This window comes from Salvelinus fontinalis, chromosome 31, assembly GCF_029448725.1.
Source record: "Salvelinus fontinalis isolate EN_2023a chromosome 31, ASM2944872v1, whole genome shotgun sequence".
Taxonomy (NCBI): Eukaryota; Metazoa; Chordata; class Actinopteri; order Salmoniformes; family Salmonidae; genus Salvelinus; species Salvelinus fontinalis.
The window spans coordinates 30118739-30136548 of record NC_074695.1 but is presented as its reverse complement, the minus strand read 5'-3'; the positions used below and the strand labels follow the sequence as shown (position 1 = coordinate 30136548).

At 41.5% G+C, this 17810-nt stretch overlaps 1 protein-coding gene across 2 annotated transcripts in view; it reads right to left on the bottom strand.

Moving 5' to 3' along the window:
• Nucleotides 1–16869, bottom strand: part of LOC129830024 (calmodulin-binding transcription activator 1) — a 228399-nt gene extending 211530 nt beyond the window's left edge. For both annotated transcript variants that reach the window (XM_055892169.1, XM_055892168.1), the window contains exons 1-2: nt 16782–16869; nt 9390–9491 (exon numbers count right to left, since the gene is read on the bottom strand). In XM_055892169.1, coding sequence (XP_055748144.1) covers nt 9390–9491; nt 16782–16806 — 127 coding nt within the window. In that variant the 5' untranslated portion in view covers nt 16807–16869. The remainder of the gene's footprint in view (nt 1–9389; nt 9492–16781) is intronic.
• Between the last annotated feature and the right edge of the window lie 941 nt (nt 16870–17810).

Genomic DNA, 17810 nt, shown 5'->3' with positions numbered 1-17810 from the left:
AAGTAATATCTATACGATACACGATAACGCACTGTTTTTCCCCCAATTAATAATTGAAACGATGTGACTGTTTTTAAAACCGTCTTACAGGCCTTACCACTTTATAAAACTTGTCATTTTAAATGTCTCATCTACTGTAAGGATAAATGGAATCTAACACTGGAATTAAGTTTTTATCATATAGGCCTAAATGTTCATCAGATTCAGTTATAATGAAATACTCAATAGACATGGTCTTCCTCTCCATTTGAAGACTGAAAAGGGACATCCTGGGAAATCTGGGATTTGTGTGCTTCTAATTAAATTAATCAGACTAGCTAAATGAAGGCTTTGCATTTAGATATAACAGCCTGCACGCTAAAGGATTGTTTTGTGTGTCTGGCATCCAACCTATTCCCATGTGGAAGCAGGCTCTCCATCACATCTACAACACGTTGATTCCCCTTCATTTCACCAGCACAGTTGACAAACCTTTTATTAGTGTGCAAAACTCTATTTGAACTATCACTTTCAAAGACTATCTTAAATAAAACATCTCAATGTTATTCCCCTCCTCCCCTTAAAAAAAGAAACAACACGCACCTGGCTTTTCCTACTGGCACTGACTGAGCTGATAACTTCTTTAGGAGAGGAAAAGCGTACTTACTACGACTGGGATATGTGGTTGTCTCAGCTAGCTATCTTAAGATTAATGCACTAACTGTAAGTCACTGTGGATAAGAGTGTCTGCTAAATGACTAAATGTGATAAATGTTCTGGTAATACATAATAATCTCTTAAAGGCAGTCTAAAAGGCAGCTCTCTAGGCCCTCTACTCTTCTCTATTTGTACCATTGACCTGCCTCTGGCATTAAACAAAGCTTGTGTGTCCATGGCATGTATGCTGAAGAATCAACCACATACACATCAGCAACCACAGCCAATGAAGTCACTGAAACCCTTAACAAAGAGTTGCTGTCAGTTTTAGAATGGGTGGCCAGTAATAAACTGGTCCTAAACATCTCTGGAACTAAGAGCATTGTATTTGGTACAAATTATTCCCTGAGTTCTAGACCTCAGCTGAATCTGGTAGTGCATGGTGTGGCTGTTGAACAAGTTGAGGAGACTAAATCACCTGGTGTTACCTTAGATTGTAAACTGTCATGGTCAAAATATATATATTCAATGGTTGTAAAGATGGGGAGAGGTCTGTCTGTAATAAAGAGATGCTCTGCTTTTTTGACACCACACTCCACAAAGCAAGTCCTGCAGGCTCTAGTTTTTGATTTTATTTGGATTATTGTCCAGTCATATGGTCAATTGCTGCAAAGAAAGCCCTAATTAAGCTGCAGCTGCCTGGGAACATAGCGGTACGTTTTGCTCTTCATTGTAATCAGAGGGATAATATTTATACTATGCATGCCAGTCTCTCTTGGCTGAGAGTTAAGGAGAGACTGACTGCGTCACACACTTACCCCACCATACATACCACCAGGGGTCTTTTCACAGTCCCCAGGTCCAGAACAAATCAAGGAAACGTACAGCATTATACAGAGCCATGAGTGCATGGAACTCCCTTCCATCTTATATAGCGCAAGTGAACAGCAAACCTGGTTTCAAAAAACAAATAAAGCAACACCTCACGGCACAACGCCTCTTCCCCATGTGACCTACTTGTTGTGTGTATGTAGGCTCCCGAGTGGCCAAGCGGTCTAAGGCACTATATCTCAGTGCTAGAGGTGTCACTACTGACCCTGGTTCGATCCTGGGCTGTATCACAACCGGCCATGATCAGGAGTTTCATAGGGCGGTGCACAATTAGCCCAGCGTCGTCTGGGTTAGGGGAGGGTTAGTCTGGGGTAGGCTGTCATTGTAAAATAAGAATTTGTTCTTAAATGAGTTGCTTAGTTAAATAAAGGTTAAATTATGTGTAACTGATAGATGCACACACACTACATGTAAATTGTAAAGTCTTTTGTCTTTAATGTACGTAAATTGTAAAGTCTGTCATGTATTTTTCGTTCTGTGTTGGACCCCAGTAAGACTAGCTGTCGCCATTGGCATCGTCTAATGGGGATCCTAATACACTGCTCAAAAAAATAAAGGGAACACTTAAACAACACAATGTAACTCCAAGTCAATCACACTTCTGTGAAATCAAACTGTCCACTTAGGAAGCAACACTGATTGACAATAAATTTCACATGCTGTTGTGCAAATGGAATAGACAAAAGGTGGAAATTATAGGCAATTAGTAAGACACCCCCAAAAAAGGAATGGTTCTGCAGGTGGTGACCACAGACCACTTCTCAGTTCCTATGCTTCCTGGCTGATGTTTTGGTCACTTTTGAATGCTGCCGGTGCTTTCACTCTAGTGGTAGCATGAGACAGAGTCTACAACCCACACAAGTGGCTCAGGTAGTGCAGTTTATCCAGGATGGCACATCAATGCGAGCTGTGGCAAAAAGGTTTGCTGTGTCTGTCAGCGTAGTGTCCAGAGCATGGAGGCGCTACCAGGAGACAGGCCAGTACATCAGGAGACGTGGAGGAGGCCGTAGGAGGGCAACAACCCAGCAGCAGGACCGCTACCTCCGCCTTTGTGCAAGGAGGTGCACTGCCAGAGCCCTGCAAAATGACCTCCAGCAGGCCACAAATGTGCATGTGTCTGCTCAAACGGTCAGAAACAAACTCCATGAGGGTGGTATGAGGGCCCGACGTCCACAGGTGGGGGTTGTGCTTACAGCCCAACACCGTGCAGGACGTTTGGCATTTGCCAGAGAACACCAAGATTGGCAAATTCGCCACTGGCGCCCTGTGCTCTTCACAGATGAAAGCAGGTTCACACTGAGCACATGAGCACATGTGACAAACGTGACAGAGTCTGGAGACGCCGTGGAGAACGTTCTGCTGCCTGCAACATCCTCCAGCATGACCGGTTTGGCGGTGGGTCAGTCATGGTGTGGGGTGGCATTTCTTTGTGGGGCCGCACAGCCCTCCATGTGCTCGCCAGAGGTAGCCTGACTGCCATAGGTACCGAGATGAGATCCTCAGACCCCTTGTGAGACCATATGCTGACACATGCACATTTGTGGCCTGATGGAGGTCATTTTGCAGGGCTCTGGCAGTGCACCTCCTTGCACAAAGGCGGAGGTAGCGGTCCTGCTGCTGGGTTGTTGCCCTCCTACGGCCTCCTCCACGTCTCCTGATGTACTGGCCTGTCTCCTGGTAGCGCCTCCATGCTCTAGACAATACGCTGACAGACACAGCAAACCTTTTTGCCACAGCTCGCATTGATGTGCCATCCTGGATGAACTGCACTACCTGAGCCACTTGTGTGGGTTGTAGACTCCGTCTCATGCTACCACTAGAGTGAGAGCACCGCCAGCATTCAAAAGTGACCAAAACATCAGCCAGGAAGCATAGGAACTGAGAAGTGGTCTGTGGTCACCACCTGCAGAACCATTCCTTTTTTGGGGGGGTCTTACTAATTGCCTATAATTTCCACCTTTTGTCTATTCCATTTGCACAACAGCATGTTAAATTTATTGTCAATCAGTGTTGCTTCCTAAGTGGACAGTTTGATTTCACAGAAGTGTGATTGACTTGGAGTTACATTGTGTTGTTTAAGTGTTCCCTTTATTTTTTTGAGCAGTGTATATCAAATCAAATAAAAAATGCAGCACCATTGGATAGGCAGCACTTCTATAGGCCTAATCACTTCTATAGGCCTAATCACTTCTATAGACATAATCAAGTCCCTCATAGCCAACATGGGCAACACATTTTCAAGGCTATGATGTAAGATCTTTCAGAATGCATAGTTTACAACGAACAGAACTCACAAGTTGGAACAACAACTGAAAATATAACTAAGTGTCTAAGATGACCCTCAGATGACTTTCTAAGCCAAAATGATGAGTAAATCGCTTATCTTTCAACATACCTGCCAGTCTGTAATGACTGAGGATTTTAGTCGCTAATACTCTCAGATTAAGGAATGCTCATGTACCAACAAATAAGCCTACTGAGTTAATTGTGTGCACGATTACATAAATAGGGTAGCCCTCAATAGACACCCATCGGGTAAAAATATGGAACATTTTTGATTTCACCACCTTTCATTACTGCATCATTATGCGAAACAATGGTCCTGTTTTGCAAATCAGATCAATGTTCGTCAGATGTTATGCCGGTGTGATTATTATTACCTATCCCTTCTGGCTGAAGAAAGAACAACAAACAATTGGTTGTACAACATTAAAGTACAACACATGCTGAAACAAGAGCGTGTTAATCAGAAGGTGCTGAGTTGGGCTGAGCAAGGCTTGGCTGGACTGGGGGGGCAGCCAATTACTGCCCTGGTGTTGACCAAGGAAGGGAGAAAGTTTCTATAGGGAGTTGTCCAAGAGAAAATGTACCTAGGGCCTACCCGCCTACCACCCATCTCATCAGCTGCTTAGGCCAGGAAGAGGTAGGGCTGGGAATTGCCAGGGACCTCACGATACAATATGTATTACGATTCTCACGACTTTATATGTATTGCAATTCGATATTGCGATTTTGCTGCGATTTGATGTTCCAAACATATTTCTCACTATATGTCGGCTGCAGAGAGACTAGAGAGAGCCATGAGAAAGCATCAGGGAGATAAATATGCTGAAAATATGTTGGCTCACTATTTAAAAAGAAGATGAAGAACAATCCATAGGATGAAAAAAAAAGAGTGTTGGTGCAGGTACAGCCAACTAGCGCTAGCCAATGCTGTTCAATAGCAAAAAATATAATAATTTTTAGGCCTTACAAGTACAATATCAATACAATATGGGCCCAAAATAATATTGCGATATGCAACTGTATCTATTTTCTCCCCATCACTAGGATGGGTAAAGTCCCCCCTTATCTCAGCTCGCTGGTCACCATAGCAGCACCTACCCGTAGCACGCGCTCCAGCAGGTATATCTCTCTAGTCACCCCCAAAACCAATTCTTCCTTTCTCCTTCCAGTTCTCTGCTGCCAATGACTGGAACGAACTACAAAAATCTCTGAAACTGGAAACACCTATCTCCCTCACTAGCTTTAAGCACCAGCTGTCAGAGCAGCTCATAGATTACTGCACCTGTACATAACCCATCTACAATTTAGCCCAAACAACTACCTCTTTACCTACTGTATTTATTTATTAATTTATTTTGCTCCTTTGCACCCCATTATTTCTGTCTCTACTTTGCACTTTCTTCCAATGCAAACCAACCATTCCAGTGTTTTTTTTAGTTTTTATTTTACTTGCTGTGTTGTACTCACTTCGCCTCCATGGCCTTTTTATATTTTTATTTATTTATACATATATCTGTTTGCCTTCACCTCCCTTATCTCACCTCACTTGCTCACATTGTATATAGACTTATTTTTTTATCTTTTTCACTGTATTATTGACTATATGTTTGTTTTTACTCCATGTGTAACTATGTGTTGTTGTATGTGTCGAACTGCTTTGCTTTATCTTGGCCAGGTCGCAATTGTAAATGAGAACGTGTTCTCAATTTGCCTACCTGGTTAAATAAAGGTTAAATAAATAAAATAAATAAAAAAATAAAAAAAAGGGAGAGGCCTATAAAACCACGTTTACTGCCTGCTACAAGGCCTGTTTTTGAGGAGTACCACTGACCAACACTGTAGGCTATTTCTATTCCTTGGTAGTAGGGACTGGAGAGGGTAAAGCATGTCTGTTCATCAGTTACAACACCCTCAGTCAAACGGACCCCAAAAATATATTTCTCTGTGCTGATCTTTGGATTATCACTGATCCTGCCTGTGAAGCAGCAAACAGTAGGGGAATTGAAGGGTATCTGTCATGCTAGCTTGCTCCGTCTCCACCCTGGAGACCAGAGCGTGGGTCATAAGTCTGGAAAGGCTGACAAAAACAAATCTTTAATCAATACCCTGGCCCTCAATGCAAACCCCTCTCTCCTCCATCTCTGTCTCAGTGCGTTCCGTGACTGACACTTTTTCCTTTTAATCTGTGCCCAGTGCTGCTCATATTGTTAGGAAATAGTGAGCTAGTGTTACGGTACCTTGGCTAATTCAGCAAACCATTGTTGGCTGCGCATAGTGTCTAGGCTATGTAGTAAAACACTCATGAAGATCTACATAGGTTCAACACTTTTAGGCCTTATTTCTAAAGAACTAGACTGAAATGCAAAACACTCCGCAACAGGCCAGTATTCACTTTGCAATGTTGGCCTAGTCTAGGAAGCCTCTGTCTTTAGTGACAGGTGAACAACACTTTACCACAAACATGTATACACAGTCCTCTACATATTTATAACAGAAAAATAACTCCAATCAGAGAAACAAAGAAAATGTTAAACAACAGTAAATGACAATATTTTAGGCATTAAGCAGCCATGCACGAAAGGAAATCAAGCACACAGCCATGCAACAATTGTTCTATAACATGCAATTCTACCATGCATTATTCTGCACTAAGTACTACATCAGGGCCCATTCAAGTATCTGAAACAAATGACACAGTAAAGACATCACACACACAACCAAAAGAATAGTTGGCTATACAATTAGAGTGTCTGGTATATTTACAGGGTCATTGTTAACCGATCCATATGAATTACAGAACCAGACAGAGGGATCACATCAGTGAATAGCGTGACAAAGTGGACTCAACACTTTTCTAACCCAGACTACCATCTCTGCGCAGACAGAGACACATCCCTCAAGAACTTCAATCATGTGGAGCAAAACACCCCTAATCCTCAAGGTGCACTAAAGGCCCACTGTCTGTCCGTCCACAAACACTGTCCCCTCCTCAGCAGCTGGCGCCACACTAAAAACACTTATTAGGATAGAAATAAAAACACTGTGATTGAATCAAAACCGGAGCAAGAAGGCATTTGTCAGCCAAGATGCGGTGGCCGGTTACTAACATGCTGTCAATCAAAAGCAATCAATCTGGGTGAGCTGTTGTGAGACATATGGGAGGAGGGAGGAGGGGAGGGGAAGGTAGAAGGGGTTTTAACCTGTGTTATGTGTTGTTGCCATTAAACAAACAATTTCTGATGACAAATAACAATAATAATAATAGTTCCACCTCCAGAATGAGCTAATCATGACACTCATCATATGATTGGCATCAAAAAGGTAATTTTAAATGTCCATCTTGACTGCCATGCTGCATGGGTCATAACTAGACTATTCACAGGAAGTAGCCTATAAAAAACATAGGAGGCTATTGCTAAATGGACCTCTTTTTCACTCAGTTCAACTTTATAATATGATGCCAATATCCAGACCTCTACCCAAACTCAAAAAATATTTAACATCTCACTGATTTTTGCATCTGGCTTAACAAGGCTTTGATTGCACTGGACCTCTACTTGATTAGCACAATCTTTTAATATATTAATGATCAGAGAGGCAAAGTATTCCCCACACTTCTGAAAAGTCAACACAATGCTTGATTAGGCCACTGCTAGGGGGGAAACTTGAGCCTGGGGTTTACTACTACAGAAAGCAAATTAAAGTAGCTGCGTCACGTTTCCCTGGCAGTAATAATAAGGGCAACTTTCGTACGGTCTGGTGACTCTTGATGGGGGGAAAGAGGGGGAGCTTTTTGGGCAACCAATTATCGTAATTAGTCTATATTATTTATATAACAGTGTTAGTCTACTTAGAGTAAAAAATAAGCAACCTGGCTACTCACTCTAGTAAGACTTGAGTACTACGGTGTTGCTTAATGTATAGATTCATAAGTGAGGAGGCTAAGCTAGGCTAGGTCAAAGAGCTGCAAAAAATATTCAATGGGAAGTTCAACAAACGTGCACTCGGACGGTTAACTGCCTGCAACAAACTGAAAAGGTTGCTTTTCAAACTTTGTGTGCTCCAACCCTCACCATGCTCCCACATCCATGAACATCCCATCTCAAGGAGAGCAGAGGTAAGGGCTTGTGGTGCGTACACACGGTACACACACAGTCAGCCAGTGAAGGACGCAGCCACGCTACCGCCCTTTATCCTTATCAGACCTACTCCCACAATTACTCAGATCACTGGTTTACCTGCCTGGGCTCTGGGCCCGGGCTCTGGGCCTGGGCTCTGGGCCTGGGCTCTGGGCTTGGGCTGCTTATAGGAGCGTTACAGTGTCCTGGTGGTACAGAAACCTCCAGCCAGCCAGGCAGGCAGCCAGCCAGCCAGGCAGAGAGAGCACATTAACTAGGCCGTCTAACATGGGAATATGATGCCATAATAAAAAGCACCAGCATGAAGGGAGAGCTAGACTAGAGAAAACACACAAGAAGACCGACTAGTCAGATTGTTTTTACATTTGAGTCATTTAGCAGACACTCTTATCCTGAGCGACTCACAGGAACAATTAGGGTTAAGTGCCTTGCTCAAGTGCACATCAACAGGTTTTTCCCCTATACGGCTCAGGGAGTCAAACCAACAACCTTTCAGTTACTGGCCCAGCACTCTTAACCGCCAGGCTACACAAGAGGGGTGATGTGTTAGTCAATCAACAATGACCCAAATCACAATCATTAAGAATCACAGACTACAACACAAACCAACTCTTCTGCTTCTTTTAAATCTACATCTCAATGTGTGTTGAGTCAAAACACTGAGCTTTAAAGCAGCTAAAGCAATATTAAGGACATCAGCGTAACGATGAAGACTCTCTTTTCAAAACATTACTCCAAACATGAACACACTTAATTACCTAGATCAACAGAGCCTTTGGCAGTGGAGGAACTGTAGAGGAAGCTGCAGTGTTCATTAAGCATGAAGAAAGTAGTCACTTTCACAGACACAAACTGCTGTATGGTGCTAAAGCGTGCATGGCAATCTTTCAGTAACGGAATGTTGTGAATTCAAAGAAGCCTCCTCTTGATTAGGCTAAATGTTAAAACAGAAATGATACAACTTATCAGGGCAATAAAAACACTTCCAGCACAGCAGCCTTCTCCCTGTGCATTTCTCATTCTCAAACCTAATCTTATCCCAGTGCATTCGTCACTCAGATGAATGGAGGAATCGTCATTCAGATGAATGGATAGGAGAGTTTTACACTCAGAAACATACAGTAGGTGTTCTAGCAGACTTCCTTCTCTCTCCTGCTCCTGATCTCAACCTGAATCAATCACTCTTAGTTAACGACAACACTTCTACTGTTGACAGCAGACACTTCCATCAACAGAGCAGCGAGCTCCTCTCTGGTCCAGGAGGAACACCCAGAGGAGGAAAGGAGGAAGTGGAGAGGAGAGGAAGGGGGGGGGGGGGTGAAAATCAAGAGGTAAATAAATGACTCAATGAATGAATAATAGATTGACCAACTATAGTGTGCTCTTGGAGAAGAGCACAGTGCCACGGGGGATGCAGTATTAATAACACTCTCTTACTGTTCATCTCTGTGTCATCACTGATATTCTTAGGAGGAGCATGGCCGGCATAACACACAGCTGATCTGTACATTCGATCCGGATTACGAATTTTCTTCAGTCCTTCAGGAGGCAAAAAGAGAGTAGAGAAAATCGAGGAAAGAAGTAGGGCATACTCTCAGCTGCTTACAATAGCCCTGTACAGCCCTGTTTCCCCTCATGCAAACACATTGACAGACAGACGCTGGACAGTAAGGATGGTTAAGTGCAAACAACACATTAGAAACAAATCCCACAATAAAGGAATGAGGCATGAGCTGTTCAACAGACAGAGGTGGTAAACACACAACAGAGGCTGGCTAGCTGAGTTCTATTGCTATTCCTAACCCTGACCTTGGCTTAACCTAGACCGATGGCTTAACCTAGACCCGTGGCTTAACCTAGACCGATGGCTTAACCTAGACCCGTGGCTTAACCTAGACCCGTGGCTTAACCTACACCCGTGGTTTAACCTAGACCCGTGGCTTAACCTAGACCGTTGGCTTAACCTAGACCGATGGCTTAACCTAGACCCTTGGCTTAACCTAGACCCTTGGCTTAACCTAGACCCGTGGCTTAACCTAGACCGATGGCTTAACCTAGTCCCGTGGCTTGACCTAGACCCTTGGCTTAACCTAGACCCTTGGCTTAACCTAGACCCGTGCCTTAACCTAGACCCTTGGCTTAACCTAGACCCGTGGCTTAACCTAGACCCTTGGCTTAAGGGTTAAGCCAAGGGTCTATGTTAAGCCACAGGTCTAGGTTAAGACCCTTGGCTTAACCTAGACCCTTGGCTTAACCTAGACCCTTGGCTTAACCTAGACCCTTGGCTTAACCTAGACACTTGGCTTAACCTAGACCCTTGGCTTAACCTAGACCCTTGGCTTAACCCTGACCATGGCTTAACCTAGACCCTTGGCTTAACCTAGACCCTTGGCTTAACCCTGACCTTGGCTTAACCTAGACCCTTGGCTTAACCTAGACCCTTGGCTTAACCTAGACCCTTGGCTTAACCCTGACCTTGGCTTAACCTAGACCCTTGGCTGGTGAATCAACAGTTACATGACATATTTTTATCCCTCCCCCCAAAAAACGCAAAAAGGACAGGTGCTAGGGCATCGCTGCTGAAGTATAATGCAAAATAGTCATCCACAGATATACAGTAGCCTATTCAAGCTATTGACAAAGAGCAACTGGTGAACCTAAGCTCCAATAAGAAAGTTTATACACCCCCATAATACTTCCATTATGAGGCATCTCTACTGACAAGTGAAGGGATTGTATTGATATATGGTGCACAGTTGAAGCTTTCAGACAGTTAGAACAAAAAAACATTATAAGTGGGGGAAGTATACAGATTCTCAGTAACTGTTCCGTGAGTATGCCTAGTTCACTGTTCTGTTGAGAGTTCAAGGCTGACACTTCTACTGTCACAGATTCTGGCATACTTTATTTTACATCTTATTGATCTTAGAGATCCTCTTTTCAAACTCTTCTGACAGGCCACAGCCTAGCATTCAATACAGATATCTTATTTAAAACATCAAACAAAAAATAAATAATTGTATCATGGTTTAAAAGGCAAATATGTAGAATAAACCAGAGATCTAAATTAGCAGTTGAGAACAAAAGAAGCGTATCAGAAAATCCAGCCTAATTGATTGGTTCTTCTGCAGTGCCAGACATTCAGCTTGCTCGTAGGCTTAGGTATACATGCTTGTTTATCTATTCTATTTAGGATTTGTTTTTCTATGTTGCTGAACGATGCATCTCTTGGTGAGAACAAACAGTTAAATGTTTTATATTCTGGGAATGCTCCCTAATGAATGGCAAGTGAAGAGGCCAGCAATCAGGCTTGTTAGAGACAGACAGGAATGATACCAGGTCTCAGCAGACAGAGTCAGTCAGAGTCTGTAGCACGGAAGGAGCAGACTACCATCCATCCACGCCTCACTAATTCAATTAAGAGGCAGGAAAAGGGAAAATCTCCAGCCTGATTCTAGGTTGATTCCACACTGGTCTGTCTGAAATCAGGAGGAGAAGGTCACTTGTTTGACGATGTAAACACTAGGTTACAGCCAGCACTGACTGAAGTTAATGACTGTGGGATTTCCTGATGCTTTATTCTATTGTTGCAGCCTGTGAACTTTCTAACTCAGACATCAATTATAAATAGGCCTACCCTACATTTGTTTTGTAAAGCATTGATGTTTTTAAAGGGTATTATCTTGTCTTTTACTCACAGGGCTATAGTACTGTTTCACATGTATTGACTGCGTTCAGGTTTTGACATACAAGGATATGTTCTCTTTCTTGAGGAAGATACCTTTCAGTGTGAACATGTTATAACCACGTTCAATTGCACTAATAACTATTTTAGAGATATTGGCTACAGAGGAGAGAAATAGAGAAATGGCATTCTGTCTACAGATAATGGAGGGTAGCCTAAGTTTTGCATGTATAGGAGAAGAAATGTATCTGGCCTGGCCTATCTCCCATTCACACCCATTACATCTACATGGCTATCACTGTCAAGTCCTGAAGGATTCAAACGTGTCACAAGTTTCCTCTAAAGACTAATATGAGGAGGTAAGATTTGTCGCTTGACTGAAATTATCTTCATTCAAAAGACACATGTGCCCTCCGTGACAAGTAGTCCAAGACCCACTGTTCTTTGGGGAGAGTTAGGGAAAGCTCTATTATCCAGGGTCTAGCAATCTGTTAGATGGGTAAGAAGGATCCTAAGTCATGGTGTTACTCTGTACACAGAAGACCACTGAGAGAGACTGGCTCATGTCCCCCTGGGAATAGCACAGGATGTGTGCCTTCAGGAGACCTGCCAAACATCACAACTATAGCCTACAGCCCCATCCCCCCGCCATAGTCCAGGTGCTTCAAGGACAAAAGGTTAAGGGAGAGGCTGGCTTGTACTTCCTATGGCTCGAGAGGAGAGTGTAGTCCAGTAGCAGCACTGCTGAAATAATAGGATCTTTTTTTGAAGTAGCCTATCTTGGCCTAGTCTAATCTACTATATTCCATATTCTCCCTTTCCGAGTAACATCATTGGATAACTGATATTAAATGAATGTCGGATGGAGAAATAAAGAGTGCCCTAGTATTCTATGTAAAACCTCCCAGGCTCCAGATTGCCTGAGAGGACATTGTGTTTATGTAGAGGTATGAAGCACTCTCTCTCTCCTCCTCCAGCCTCCCCCTCCTCCTCCTCCACTGACCAACCTCACAGGAACACCGAAAATACCTCAACCTGCTCAGCAATGGGAGTTTCAAGTCAGGGTTTCAGATAAAGCTCCTGGTGATGGAGTGGCAAAGAAATGAACAGAGGTAGCCGTCTGTACGTTACATTCATCTTGTGTGTGTGAATGTAATGCATTAGGTCTAAATGCCACTGTGAAGTAGTAAGCCCTTACTATTACGGAGAAATGTGTTCTCCCTTTTTAATTCCGTCATGTACATTAGACCTACTACTAAACTATCAACGTAAACTATGTCCTGGCATGGTCATCCTTTCCACAGCTCCATACCACCCCCCTGTGGAGCTTTGTTTAAAAGTTGACACTATCAGATCACAGGCGCGGCTCTCTGATCTTTGTTACTGTGGTCACTAGAGTCTGGGAACACATTCACCACCAGCGTTATGTTTATTGTATAACCTAGATCATAAATGTGTTTCAAATATTTTATTTTTACGTTGGAAGAGGCTCAAGCTGTGACACTCATACACACACAAATAGGAAGTAGAGGACATCAACTCTTTTCTTCGCTACTAATGCTACAAAGACCAGCCTGACTTAAAACCCTCCCCTCATGTTCTTGACGTCAACAGTTACCTCTGCAGTGGTGTGTCCATATGGGACGTCAAATTATTGTACGTCTGTTTTAGGCACTCTATCTATGTATTCCAGTGATTGACAACCATTTGAAAATATGAGATCGCTCTTTGTCGCCACCCACTGGTTACACATGAACAATACAACTCCATGTATTGTAAACAATTTGAAGAGCATCATAGACTAAACGCAAGCAAGCTTGATTGCATGGTAAGAAATCGACGCAGAACAACAACTAATATTAATGAAAACTGTGCAAATTCAGAAGTTCAAATGCATGTACTGTAAGTCTATATTGTATATGACTAAATAGGCTGTCCATTAGATTGTATTTTCACATGTTATTAGTGATACAGCAGCCTACAAATGAAGAGTTTCATTCCAAAATGCTACATCCACATATTTTTCACATTTATGTTTTTTCATCAGAAATGATTGCTTATGGGTACCTTCATTTGTGTGTAAAAAAAATATGTCTCAAATTTTTGTTAGATGTATATTAAAACGGGTTATGTTGCAAAATGCTATATATCCATTGTTTCGCTGGAATGTATATTTGGCTGTGATTTGTGGTTGTACTAACTGTAAGTTGCTCTGGATAAAGGCATCTGCTAAATGACTAAAATGTCAAAATATCTCATATTACCATATTGATTCATTTTTTAAACATTTGTGTTATATATATATATACACAGTACCTTCGGAAAGTATTCAGACCCCTTGACTTTTTCCACATTTTGTTACGTTACAGCCTTATTCTAAAATGTATTAAATTGTTTTTTCCCCTCATCAATCAACACACAATACCCCATAATGACAAAGCAAAAACAGGTTTTTATAAATGTTTGCGAATTTATAAAAAATGTATAAAAAAAAAATTCTCTGCAGATGCTTTCAAGCTCTGTCAGGATGGATGGGGAGCGTTGCTGCACAGCTATTTTCAGGTCTCTCCAGAGATGTTCAATCGGGTTCAAGTCCAGGCTCTGGCTGGGCCACTCAAGGACATTCAGAGACTTGTCCCGAAGCCACTCCATCATTGTCTTGGCTGTGTGCTTAGGGTCGTTGTCCTGTTGGAAGGTCAACCTTCGCCCCAGTGTGAGGTCCTGAGTGGTTTTCATCAAGGATCTCTCTGTACATTGCTACGTTCATCTTTCCCTCGTTCCTGAGTAGTCTCCCAGTCCCTTTCGCTGAAAAATATCCCCACAGCATGATGCTGCCACCACCATGCTTCATCGTAGGGATGGTGCCAGGTTTCCTCCAGACTTGACGCTTGGCATTCAGGCCAAAGAGTTCAATCTTGGTTTAATCAGACCAGAAAATCTTGTTTCTCATGGTCTGAGAGTCCTTTAGGTGTCTTTTGTCAAACTCCAAGCGGGCTGTCATGTGCCGTTTACCATCTGGCCACTCTACCATAAAGGCCTGATTGGTGGAGTGCTGCAGAGATGGTTGTCATTCTGGAAGGTTCTCCCCTCTCCACAGAGGAACTAGAGCTCTGTTAGAGTGACCATCTGACATGCACTGTCAACTGTGGGACCTTATATAGACAGGGGTATGCCTTTCCAAATCATGTCCAATCAATTGAATTTACCACAGGTGGACTCTAATCAAGTTGTAGAAACATTTCAAAGATGATCAATGGAAACAGGATGCAACAGAGCTCAACTTTGAGTCTCATAGCAAAGAGTCTGAATACTTATGTATATAAGGTATTTCTGTATTTTTATTTTTAATACATTTGCAAACATTTCTAACAACATGTTTTTGCTTTGTCATTATGGGGTGTTGTGTGTAGATTTCTGAGGAAATTGTTTTATTTAATACATTTCAGAATAAGTCAGTAACGTAACAAAATGTGGAAAAAGTCAAATAGTCTGAATACTTTTCGAAGGCACCGTATATATTGATGTCACAAATGTATAATTTGTACAGTTCTTAATTAAAGATGTAGTTACTTGTCACATTTGACGTCACAAAACGTATCACTACTAGTCATTTCTCTGAGAGTAAAGGGAGATAGATATATAGCGTTTTGCAGTAAAAGATGATTATTTGTCTCTCTGAAATGAAACCATCAAGTGATAGATTTAAACCAAATACATGTCTGTCATTGAACAACACCATGCCATCATTAGATGGTGAAAAAACACAGCAATCTCTTTCATAACTTCTTTAAACAATAAATACTAATTTACCAACATTTCTAAAAATGGATATGTAGCGTTTTGGAATGAAACTCTTCAAATAGTTCTACTAGAATTAGGCTACTAATCACAAACATTGCTTGAAAAAAGATATATAGTTAATACAGGTTAATATAGTTTAGTCATACTCTCACTTCAAAAAACAACCATGAACAGTGTCAATTGTAGTGCATGCATTCCTGTCTCATGCTAAGGTGCTGATCTTTAAAGCGACAATGTGCTATGTACTTGTCCTCTGTAGTTTCGACTCTATAATTTCGACTTGTAACCAAATACTCAGGAGTATTACCCTCTAACTCAAATGACATATTCAAATCAATATATGGATCCTGACCAGAAGCACATTTCAACCCAAATGAGCTTTAAATATTCAATAGACTAGAACATCAAAAATTCATTTTAAGATCATGCCTTAAAAAGAAAGATAAACTACACTTTCTGGCTAAGAGATAAGAAAAACGCTCTTTAGAATCTTACTGTTCCTTAAAAAAAACACATCTGGTGGCATTCAATTTCAAAGCTGTGTATGGCACAACATCCTAGCTTTAAAATATATTTGATTGCTATATCAAACATCGAAATTATTATAAAATACCACTTTTAACTGAACAATAATATAATATGATGGTCTCTGTAATATCGAAACCAGTCAAAATCCCACTTGAAATTAGAGTAGTACAGGAGCCTCAACCAACGAACGGGTGGACTGGTCGAGTAAATTTAAAAAATTGTCCAGGACTTGCAAGCAAGCATTTTTGTAACCAGACATGGTCACTGGATGGCTGAAATGCATTCGAAAGAAACTAAACTACAATCCAACGTTTGATACATAGGATGTTAACTTAGAGCTGTGCAATGTCAAATAGCCTATGTAATAGCTTGCTTGCATTTATGTAATAAAAACAACATTTTCAAAACTGGATAAATGGAAGAGAAGTTGGTCGATGGCAATGACATGTTGTCATTAACTTAGCTTGGTTGTAAACTACTTAGCTTGCTGCTTCACTGAACTGAATCTGGAATAAAATAGGATTCTTCAATTCGATTCTTTGATCATGCTGGCTATTTTGTCTCGTTGTTTTTATCATGTGTAGACGGGTATATCTGGGTAGAAAGCTAGCAGATATTAGCTGGCTAGGTAATGTTGTATCCACGTTTAGCTGCCTAGTATTTCGGAAGAAATATATTTCGGAAGAAATATAAGAGTACGATTCTTTTAAAAACTCCACGTCTCTTATCATGTATGTCACCATTGTCTGACTTTATAATCTTGTATATCACATAGTTGTCATACTGGTAAATTAATCCCATTATATCGCTCTTACCTTCCGGCTTGTTTTCGGCAGCCATTTCCCCTTCGCGCGCAACATCCTCCTCCTCCTCACGACCGTGGGTACCACGCGCGTGCACGCGGCGAGGACAGCACGAGGAGGGACTCGAGGAGCAGCAGCGAGTCCAGCCAATGCAAACTTACCATTGGTTGTGAGGCAATGACTGACAATGAAACTCTGGAATGGCTAGTGACATCAAGAAAAATAACCATCCAATGCAATTACCAGAACACGTCATTGGCCAAAAGGTATTATTTAACTACACCTCGAAAGGATATCTGCCAATCGGTTTTGGAATGGACTAACAATTAGTGTTTAGTCTACTCGAAACAAAATCTGATGTGGTGAACTGTTATGTTGAAACAAAATTTGGAATTGAGCATGAAGTCAGATTTAAATGTATATTGCTAAGATTTGGCTAAATACAATAATGTCATAAAGTCTACCATTTAGCTTATGCAACACAATAAAAGTATATAGATACATGTGTAAGTGTTTTATATAGGCTAAATGATAGACATGTACATGTACTATGTGGCTCTGCTAGAGACAGGCCCAGACGGAGAGGTGCTGAAAAGACAGCTCCATCCAGCAAGAAGGCAGATGATGTCAACAGAGCAGTATCGCAAACGGAGCAAATACCACTGAGAAAAAAAATCTAAGTCCTTATGTCACTATTCAGAAGTACAAGACAGGCATTGAATCTTTATTCCGAAAAATATATAAAAAGGAATGAAAAAGCATAATGTGCACAATGCACTGAATATGGTATATATTTTTCTTTACCCAAATATTTAATTTAGCCGTAATCAAGTGTATTATCCCACGTAATTATGTAATTGGATGAGTCATTTAACAACTGTGTAACGTTGTAACAAGGACAGGCAGACTCAAAGTGTGAGTTTTCACAAATCTGACCTGTAAAGCAAGCTGAGAGAGATGCATTGCGCCCATTAAGCCTACCCAATTATTTATTAAGCAGTTGCCAAACAGTTGCCAAATGTATTTTTTGTTGCGATTTTT